General features: G+C 38.7%; 2 protein-coding genes across 2 annotated transcripts; one reads left to right on the top strand and one right to left on the bottom strand.

Moving 5' to 3' along the window:
- Positions 1-5: 5 nt before the first annotated feature.
- On the top strand, positions 6-5418 carry POLG2 (polymerase (DNA directed), gamma 2, accessory subunit; the record flags this gene model as incomplete). The annotated part of the gene is made up of 8 exons (XM_009574947.1): positions 6-123; positions 569-695; positions 844-949; positions 1332-1505; positions 2534-2674; positions 3528-3608; positions 4204-4304; positions 5217-5418. Coding segments are annotated over 8 exons (1014 nt in total), but the record flags the coding sequence as incomplete, so codon positions are not given.
- A 2090-nt stretch (positions 5419-7508) lies between these two features.
- Positions 7509-10704, bottom strand: MILR1 (mast cell immunoglobulin-like receptor 1). Its single transcript, XM_009574946.1, has 5 exons — positions 10470-10704; positions 9852-10136; positions 9220-9333; positions 8681-8770; positions 7509-7591 (listed from the first exon to the last, which is right to left on the bottom strand). The coding sequence occupies exons 1-5, from the start codon at positions 10702-10704 to the stop codon at positions 7509-7511; spliced, it is 807 nt and encodes a 268-aa protein (XP_009573241.1).
- Between the last annotated feature and the right edge of the window lie 207 nt (positions 10705-10911).

The raw sequence follows: 10911 nt of genomic DNA, 5'->3' as shown, positions 1-10911 counted from the left end.
TGCTGCACTCGGAGACGCTGCGCGAAGCCCTCCAGGGCAGGGGCTGTAGCCAGGAGCCGGGCGGTCCGTCTCTTGAAGAAGTGCTAGGGACCGCGGGGATGCTTCGTGAGAGCCTGCTTCCCGGTAGGTCCCTCCTCCATCGCCGCAGGGGTGAGGGTGATCTCTGGAGAGTGCTGGACGGCCTGGACGCCTGCTCGCGTTTTTGTTCCTGGGAGCGAAGCAGCTGTGTTTAAGGGAATTTTCCAGTTGTGTTCGAGCGCTGGGAAAGTTTCATCTGCACGCTGTGAGTCTGTGCCCTTTTCAAGGACCTGAGCAGCACGACTGCCGAAGCGCACACTGGATGTTTTCGCTTGTAATTAGGGGAAAGACACATTAAAATCACAGTTGCCAAAGTACTCGGAGGAATCAGGCTACAGACTCCTGAGCTAATCTCTGCGAAACATTAACACTAGCGGGACTGCACATATAAATAGCATGTGTATCGTATGTGCTACATTCACTCTCAGTAGAATTAGAAATTTAAAATTTTTCCTGTGGCTACTAAAATTAGTGATTTGTCTTTTGACAGGTGCTTTGGCGCAATATGCTAGCTGCTTAGAATTGGTGAACAAAAGACTGCCTTGTGGCCTTGCTCAAATTGGAGTGTGCTTTCACTCTATTCCAGAAAGTGAACAACACAACAAAAACTTTAGAAGGTAGAGTAATAGAGGGATTAATCCCTTTTCGTACTTAAACCAACTGTTTGCACTTGTTTCACTTTTGGATTATTTTTGAATGCTGTCTCTTGCTTTTTCCCTGTTATTTTTGAAGGAGTTAACTTGCTGACCTTGCTATTGTTTAAAGAATAGGCGAAAGGACCACGTCTTTGCTTGCATGGTTTAGCTCTCCCAGAACTGCAGGACAGTGGCTCGATTACTGGTTACGCCAGAGACTCCAATGGTGGAGAAAGGTAACAGCAGCGTGCCGGGGGGAAATCTTGGCCTTCTCCTTTCTGCCTCAAAGAGGGGGGGAATAGACACCCGGATTGGTTTTACGGAGTTATGTTGCTTGCCTATTCTTGTCACTGAGATACATGTATTTCTTGGGAGAAACCAAAAAACTACTTAAGTTTATGACAAGTAGTTAAGTAGTCTACAGCATGACTTGCAGAAAGGCAAATGTTTTGTGTTTGTAATTGATTTGAGATCAAAATGCTGTAAAACAATAAAGAGATTTGGGCTGTAATTCATAAAAATCCCTTGCTGAAAATCATAGACTTCAGCTTGCGTTGCAGACTTGTAGTTAATACAGCATGCATAGTAGTGATCACCTCTTGGATCTTTAATTTTCAGTTTGCAGTAGGTCCATCTAACTTCAGCAGCAGTGACTTTCAGGATGAAGAAGGAGGAAGAGGATTTAATTTACATTACAACTTTCCTTGGGGGACAGAAACAATAGAAACATTGAAGAACCTTGGTGATACTGAACTGTTACAGATGTATCCAGGGGATAGTTCAAAATTACTTGTAAGCTTTACTGTATTAAAAACTTTTTTTGATAAAGATGATAACGTGTGAGAGAAATGGTTTCTTTGCTGGTCCAGTTGCTTAGCGTGTGACTATCTTTTTATTATTTTGTTGTAAAAGCAGTACAATTGATACTCTGCAGTCAGACCTTCAATTCCAAAAGCAGATAAAATAACTGGTTTTTTTTTTTTGAAAGGAGTTAATTCTTTGAAATCAGAAACTAGCTATATTGACAAGACAGCTGTTGTCAGTTTCATAGCCTTTACCTGTATCTGTGAATAGATGTCGAGACAAACTCAGTCTGTGTTTTGCAGTGTTAAGTTCGCATCAAAAAGAACCTGTAAATGTTTTTTCTTTCTGTAGCTTGTCCAATTCCATTTATGTAGAAGTGTATGTGGGTTAATGGATTATAAATAACTGCAAATGGCTTTATAGAAGTTAGCACACTCAGAAGGGTGAAGGGACCAGAGGGACACCTTTCCACTGAATATATTGGAGAGGGACAAACTTCTAGCGAATGGCAATGTTTGAAAAGTCGGGCTGAACAGATAAAATGAGAGTAACTAGGTATTTTACCAGTAAATTGCAACCTTCTCCTCGCAACAGTCCTGTCTGTCTTTCCTGGTTTTGCAGCTTATTTCTATACAGAAGGCAGAAGACTGTAACGTAACCTACAAATTACATAGTGATTTCTCAGAATGTGGGGACATATTCTTGTGGTCACTTGGAAATAATCTACAAACCTCCAAAAGAAAATGCAGAGTTTCAAGGGTGTTGGCCATAGATTTAAATTTATGATCAGAGAGGCAGGACAAGAAAATAATCCCATCCCTGCTCTGATCTTCTGCTTTCCCCAGTGTTACATATTACATTTTTGAGATTACTGGTAACTTTTTAAAATACATGTCTGATCGTATTTTAAATGTAACGGGTGCTTGAGCTCAATGCCTCATTATACATTTAAAGTAAACAAAAGGCCCTTTGAGACAGTATTTGAGGTATCCCTTTGTGTTTTTTTTTCTCTTCAGGGCCGAGATGGAAGGAAGAATGTTATTCCTCATGTTCTGTCTGTGAGTGGAAATCTGGACCGAGGAGCATTAGCATATCTCTTTGATTCTCTACAGCTAGCTGAGAATCCATTAACAAAAAAGAAAAATTCACAGAGAAAGGTAACTTTTTGTAGAAAGTGTAAGGAAGAATGGATGATGGAAGGCAGGGGCAGGTCTAAGTACAAAACCCACAGACAATGTGGTGAATTCAAGCATGGACATATCTCCCTTTTCCACATCTCCATCCTCTATTCCCTTCCCCAAGAGGTGCAGACAGAATGCTTTTCCTTGATAGCAACAGGCTGCCCCCACAGGATTGCCTCTGTGGTCCTTTTCACCCACATAAGCAATTTTTCTCTCCTTCTGAGGTCACCTTTCCTGTTTTACCTTCCTTCTCTCTGATGAGAAGGTAGGCTCTTGCCATGCAAGTGATGAAGGCGTTAAGAGGAATTGGAATGTAGCTGCTGTGCATGGAAAGAGGAGTTCATTTCTTCCAGCAGCATTTGAAGGTTGCTGAGAAGAGTAGAGAAAGCAGGCATTTCCCCAAGGACCATCATTATTCCCACTTTTACCCTGGTTTTCTGGAGTTAGAGTGCTAGCTTTCAGACAGCACTTGTTAATCAAACAGCTGTTTGGTCTTCAAGAACAGGCAGTAGACTGGATGGTAGCGGTCTGCTGGGCTGTCTCTGATCACTCTGGCTCCACTGAAGATGAAGGAGCTCTGCTAACAAAACTTCAACTCTTTTCTGGGGCTCAGCCAAAACGGAATAATTTCTGCCACACTAGCCTAGCTGGCATGTGTGCTAGTTATATGAAATACAGCTTGCTTCTAATTCAAGGTTTTGTGCTGTGAGAAAATTTTTGCATGTTTAGAACCTTAATTTCAGTGAAAAAAAAGTTGTATTTCCTAGGTCTCGCTAGAATTTCATGCTAAATACATTTAGTAATCTGTTGCTTTTTGTAAAATTATTAGGTACTTAAGCTTCATCCTTGTTTAGCGCCTCTTAAAGTTGCCTTGGATGTAGGAAAAGGTCCAACAACAGAGCTGAGACAGGTATGTTGTAAGAAAGTATTTTAACTTTGAGCATTGACTTTCCATGTAACCTGTTAAAATTCAGACACTGTTTACATCCGGGAAAATCGTGCTGCTACTTTGATTCTCGGAGATTCGTGGTTGTACAGCTTTCACAGCGCTTCCGCTATGCAGCTTGTGAGTCACAGCCAAAGGAATACTCTGTAGATAGTGCCTTCCTTGCGTTAACATACTGCTTCTAGTACTATTAGTAGAGTTGATACTTTTTTCATGGAAAATTAAGGAAAATAAATAATACAATCCCTCTCAGCTTCTTAATCTTTCAGAATTATCTTAACTTGTGGGTCACATCTTCAGAAGGATTTTTTAAAAGTTTTTATTTAAGTCAGTCATTAAGCCAGCCCCCACAAAAGGGAGGAAACTTACACTGGCATGTTTTTAAATAGAAATGGAGATTTAATTGCCAGGCTGCTTTCTACTTAGAGATTATTTCAGCCAGAAAATTAACACCAGCCAGGAATGCTAATACCACATATACTAGAGTTTTAATGGTTTCTTTGTATAGGATTTCAAATGCTCAAAGTCTGTCTTAACTTTTGTTTTTAAATAAACACAGGTTTGTCAAGGATTGTTCAATGAACTGTCAGAAAATAGCATTTCTGTATGGCCGGGTTATCTTGAAACCGTGCAGGTATCTCTGGAACAGCTTTATACAAAGTAAGGAGAAACAGTCTTTTGTAAATTAAACTATGAAGGTGAAAGATGACTTTCTGTGGACTAGCGAAAATATGCCTGTTTTCAGTAAGAAGTCATCGAGTGCAGTAACCACATGACTGAAGGCATGTATCCCAAACTGTAAATTTGGATTCAATTAGAGCAATGTCAGATAGTTCATTTTTAAAATTAAGTGGAGTGTAAGCCTTTCACCTGTTATTGTTGTTTCTCTGGAACCGAGAAATGCCTTTTAGAGACTCTCCTATTGAAAATAAATTTCTTAAAATGAGTCATAAGCTCGCAGAACTGTTTCCCACCCTCACCCCCCATTTTTACAGCTGGACTGGTTCTGTGTTTCGTTCTTAAGTACTATGTCAGATAGCACACTGTGTCTAGTCTTGAATTTAAAAGTTCGAAGTCTGGAACCGTTACCATTAGTGTATGGGATGGAATTATTTGTGCAGATAAAAACTACTATCCCAGCTGAGGGCTTCATATATGATTTGTTGATCAGGAGTGAATTTTGAGCATATTGCTGCTCATGCCAATGGATTTTGAGCTATTGGTGAATTTTTTTTCCCGAGAGAAAATAAACACAACTATTTGTTTTGTACAGTATTCTTCAAAGTAAGTCTGGCTATTAAATAACAGAAGAAAGATATATTCTGCTTCTACAAAAATACTCTTGTAATAGGTCACCAAATAACATTCTTTTTACGTACTGAAGTAACTAAATAATTTAAAGAAATGTAATCAGGAAGGCAAGGAACGGCAAGAAGAAAACTGGTGTCTTCACACTGGGCTTCGTGCAGTATAGCAGAAATAAATATTTACAGCTTACGGTCATTTGTACATAACTTATCTGAAATTTTCGTGTACCAAAAGCAGTAACAGGTGTGCTCTTTTTCTTTGCAGGTACGATGAGATGAGTGTTCTCTTCACGGTCTTGATAACTGATGCCACTCTAGAGAATGGAGTGGTCCAGCTGAGAAGCAGAGACACCACCATGAAGGAAATGATGCACATTTCTAGGTTGAAGGACTTTTTAACTAAGTATGTAACATCAGCCAAAAATGTGTAAACCTAAATTTGTTGAATAAAAGGAATTTCTTAAACATCTGTGCCTGAACTGGCTTCTACAGTGTCATGGACTCAGTGGTTTCTCTGCAAATAGTTCTGCTAAAACTTGATGGTGTGTCTGTTTTCTGTCAAATCTAGACCATCTGGGTCTTCCAGGTTACCTTGAAAAGAGGGAAGAAACAAACTTGTCCCTCGTTAGCAGGGCCAACCATATTCTCTTTCATGTCTTCAGTTTTACTATCTTATTGAAAATACTCCGTCCTAACCTAAAAATCCATCTTTCATCTGTGTCTTGGTGACACAATTATGGTCTCTGCTTGAAAGTGGTATTTTATATAAAAGACTTCCAAATCTTAAATGTTTTAATAACATCAGTAAGTATCTTTGTACTATCTGTTTGTAGGATTGTATTTTAATCACATGGCCTCGGTTCTTCAACATTTATGCTACTTCATCTTGCACTTGATAAACATAAAAATCAGAAATATATTATCAAGAGTAACAGGAAATAGAAGAAATAAATTGTAAACAGTTTTTGACAACCATTTTTGTAGACAAAAAATGTCTGTACATAGCAAATGGTGGAAAAAGACTAATGTGTGATCATATTCATCCTATACCTAAGTGTTGTAGTCAAAATCAGATAGAAGAGCTTGCATAGATACAAAATTGAGTGATTCTGATCTGTAGGTTTACTATGTGTGTACAGCTTGTTAAGTCACTGTATTAAAGTGCTTTAAGGTGGATGCAACAAGGCATGCAGCCACTGATAGTCACCAATATCAGGAAACACAAGAACTTGCCTTAAAAATTTCTTTTATTAATGTGGTGCTTATCTACCTATGAACAGGTTATTTGTGACAATATTAATTGCTGCATAGTGTAATTATGCTAGATATAATGCAAAGTTAGCATAGAGTGGCTGTGTGACTTGCTGAACTCATGGAATTCTATGTAAGCTGGCTATGGAATTGACATTAAAACAACCCAGAAACATCTAAGAAACAGCCTATAGCAGGATGCAGAATTTGTTTTGGAGTTAACTGTCCCAAAAATTCATTTTAGCATCCTATCCCTACTATGAGAGATGAAGTAGTGTTTAACTGAGAAATTGCCATCCTTGCTGCTAGGTAACAGCAGGTACAGAGGCCAAATATGGATCCTCTAGCATGTGCCTGAGAGGACAACACAGTTGGGATTTTTTTTTTTTAATACTTGACTAAAGCCTTTTGATTATCTTATGTTTGCATACAATCCAGTTTCTATTTCAGGAGAATTGTTAAATGTACAAGAACTTGGGTCTGGGTGAAAGCTTTACATCATTTATTTATTTCTGTTTATTCATCAGATGCATATAATGCCAGATTATATATTCTGTCCAGCAGGATCTTACCTGACAATGATTGCATTGTTTTGTTTCATTTTGGTTTTTATGGTGCTATTTGGGCAATAAGCTGCTGTTTGGCTAATGGGATTGCTGTTTGGGTCTTTGTTAATTCCAATTTTTATCCGTTCTGCTTTTTCTTTTAAGTTGGAGTGCCTAAAGATTATGACTTGGGGATTATTTTGCTTGCTAGTAGAGAACGAGTTACATGGTCTGTCTACAAAATAATTAGGCCAGGAAACTAGTATCTAAACATCATCTCTTTCTGTGCAGACTTGGTGGTACTTATCACATCTGAGGACTGAAAGGGTCTTTAAAAATACACGATTAAGGTAATCACAAAAGAGATCTTACCTTGTACTCATCACTGATGAGGACCTTCGAATAGACTGTAGCACATGCCCTCTTCTCTGTTAAAAGCCAGAATAACATAGTTCATAATTGCTTTTTTGGGTACAGATACACAACAGAAGAATTAATATTCCATCAGCAACTTGATCACTAATTACATCTCCTGCATGGTTTCATAATGAGGGTGTTGGATTTTGGGGTCATAGGATGGTGATAGGCTTTTTATTTGAGGGGTTTTGTTTGCTTTTTTCCCTCTCAAAAGAGTCTTAAAGTTACTTTAATTTCTCCATAGTAAGTAAGCAATTTCAGTATGTAACTGCTACTATCTAAACCCTGCCTCCCCCCAGCAAAATCCCCCAAAAACGTATTTGTGTGCATCAGATGTTCCAATATTATAGCTTGAGGTTTTCACCTTTTTCATCTTCTCTTCTAATAACAGAAAAGTTGACATATTCTTCTTCTGGTTTAACAGGCTCTGGATTAAAGATGATGAACAGCAGTTAATTACAACAGACTGACCAGATTTTTTTTTTTTTTTTTTTAATAATCTTGAAACAAAGCAGCGAGATGCCATATTGAATATAAATCTACCATGCTTTCTGTGGTGTTCATGTGCCTTATCAGAGCTATTGTCACTGTCCTTGCAGACTATGTGGGTAGAATGCTGATTGATACCTGGCATGAGCAGCTGCACGGAACACTGAGCTAACACAGCAGAGCAGCTAGAATTTTGTCTACTATATCAAGAGGAAGGCAGATTTGTTCAGAGAGAATTATCCCCTTTTTGGTATTTAGAAACAGGAAACATAATACCTTTGCTGTTGGTTTGTTTGGGGGTTTCTTTTTCCCTTGAAAATATTGACATTCACGTATAAGGCAAATGCAGAAAAGTACAAGATAATAGCATTGTGGCTTTCATGTAACGTCTTCATTATTGTGTATTTTCTGCAGTTGAAGTAGTGCAATGTCTTAACGTAGGTCAGTTGCTTTGCTGCCTAGCATTACTTCATAATTTCAGTTTGAACTGAGTGAGTCTTGTCAAAGTTAAGAAACGTGGAATAAAGAACTATTGCGTACTGAACAATTTGAACAGGATGCAGGAGCTACATAAGTTTTATTTTGCTAAACTTGCATATAGCGCACTTTTGTCTCTTAGTAAATGGGCATTGCACCTCTAATCTACTTACTGTCTTTTAATTTTCTTTTCCTCTGTAATGGCTATTTCAATCCTCACCATGAGGTGCCAAATGCAATTCTTCATTTTACTTCTGCTTACAGTAGATTTTTGTATAGAACAATTCAGTTCATTTAACCCGTTGCAGTTTTGGCTGCGTGGCTGACGGGTAGTGCCAAATGTGGATCCTGAGGGACTTCAAATAATGCCTCTGCCAGGCACAGTCAGTAGGAGTATTAGCTCACTTACTGAGTGGTAGATGTCCCTTCCCCTGCTTTTGTAGTACCTGAAGAAATTTGCCCATACTAGCTACAAATAGTACCACAGCATTCTTCAACCAACCTCCCACAAGTAAGTTTCATGACTGCCTGGGGAGTAAAGTGAACTTACCAATCTCCGTGTATATGATGTAGTTTTCAGACTCTTCTGCGTTCATTGTTGAAGTAAGGCCAGTTGAGGACCTAGCAGACTTAAATTTTCCTGCAAATTGTAAAAGAAAAACAAACACATGCCTATATACATATATCAATTTTTCTTAGAGGGAAATAAACAGCTCCATGATATCTTTTGAATACTCTCAGATAATGTTATTTTCATGATAAAAATTGCTCCTTAACCAAGGGCGTTTTTAATAGAATTTCCTTTTTTTAGTAAGAACAATGAGGTCCAATTCCTTCCAACATTTATGTGTATTAAATTAGATGTTGCTTTGCTTCCCCCATCCCAGACCTGACGTCTAAAACATAGCTCAGAGGTTTTGCCTTGTCAATGTCTTGTTAAGATGGCTATGCTGGTTAAGAGGAGACTTGACAACATCCTAAAATACCAAGAGCATAACTCTACTTGTAACATGATGTTTACACATTAAAATGTATTGACAACATAAATGAGCGCATCTGGAAAATGAAACAGACATTCAAATAACTCACTTGCTTTATATGAAGGAATTATGAAAAATGGAATTGCCAGAGCAAATCCTATTACTAATAGTAGCAAGATCAGCGCAAGAGAAATGATCAAGGTTTGAGAATGGCTTCTCTCTTCTGCCAAAAAGAAAAAAAAGGTGTTTATGCAATGAAATGTTGTTTCATATTCTAAGTATTTTCTGTAAATCAAAATCAAGACTTTGCATTCTTTCAGCTTTTGGATTAACTGTGGTTAACTCAGGAGAGTCCCAAGTGCACAATGCCACAGCAGAAGGAAGGGATCTTTGCTGGTGCCAGTAGACTCTCTCTTTTGTAGGACCAGAGAGAAAAATGAAACTAGACTCTCCCCAAGGTGGAGCAAGGTGGACCAGGGGCCTCTTGTAAAAATGAATTTTTTACAGTCATCCTTCATGGTCAGTTCGACTTATACTACCATCTAGGCTGCATGGAATTCTATCTTTTTGCATTAATTTTAAAAACTCAATTTTTTTTTTTTTTTTGGTTAAAAAAATGTATTTTGAACATTATATTGCAGGAACAAAATTTCGGGCTAAAAAACTTGCATTGTTACAACATTCTGAATTTTGTGTGGTCCCTGTTTATCGACAGTGGTAAACTGTTTCATGCATGCATACCTGCTAATGTAAAGTTGAAACTGTTGCTGTATTTTGTATTATTGCGAAAGCTATTTTCAGCTCTGCATTTATAGGTTCCAAAGTCACTAGAGGAATTGATAAATAGAAAAATCACAGCTGCTTCCCTCTTCTGCATCTTCACTGGGGGGGAAATGCTTTGTCTTCCTTTGAAGAATATGTATGTGATAGGAAGAGAGCCATTCTCTGAGAGACAAGACAGGGTCACATTCTGGGCTTTCTTTGCTTGAGAGTTGGGTGAGCTCAGCACTGGTTTGGAAATTGGCTCTGTAAAAAGAAAACTGAAAAGACTGCATCACTGAGTACAGGACAAGCTCCAAAGCAAGACTCAGAGTTAAGCGGTAACATTGGCAAATGAGATGGGCATCAAGGATGGAGGGCTCAGTGAGCCAGATCAGAACAGCGCTGCCGACTCCTAAGGAACTAATAGCCATTTGCAGTGAAGTTCAGCTCCACAATAAACGCAGGCGCACACTGCAATCCAAAACAGTACCAGCCGCAAACAAAACCCTGACTCCTGCTGCTGCATATGTATTGCATCAGATATGGCTATATGCCCGTAAAACAAAATGGGCTGAGAAGGTATACAGCAAGACATACCTATAAGGGTGAAGTTGAGACTGTTGCTGTATTTTCCACCACGGGAGATGTTATTCTCAGCTTTGCATTTGTATTCACCCACGTCACTGGCAGAGTTGATAGTCCAGTTAAATAAACCGGGGGTCAAGTCTGGCCTATTTAAAGTGGATACCTTCTGATTGCGTTTAAACAAGGTGTATCTGATAGGTGGAGATCCAGAGTCTGAGTGGCAGGAGAGGGTCACGTTCTGGTTCATCACTACATTCAAAGTCCCCTGAACAGGTATGAGCCTGGGATTGGACAGCATCTCTGGAAAGAAGAAACTTGATTTCACTGTGCCTATCATCCAAGAAACTCTCAGATTTTTCCCAAAATATCTTGATGACCAGGCTATACTTATTTCTGTTGAAATAGGGGGGTATTTTTTTTTCCACCTCCTGCAGCAGGCAACACAACTTTCTAT

Source organism: Fulmarus glacialis, unplaced genomic scaffold (assembly GCF_000690835.1).
Source record: "Fulmarus glacialis isolate BGI_N327 unplaced genomic scaffold, ASM69083v1 Scaffold39863, whole genome shotgun sequence".
In the NCBI taxonomy this organism is placed as follows: Eukaryota; Metazoa; Chordata; class Aves; order Procellariiformes; family Procellariidae; genus Fulmarus; species Fulmarus glacialis.
This window is presented reverse-complemented; position numbering and strand designations above follow the sequence as displayed.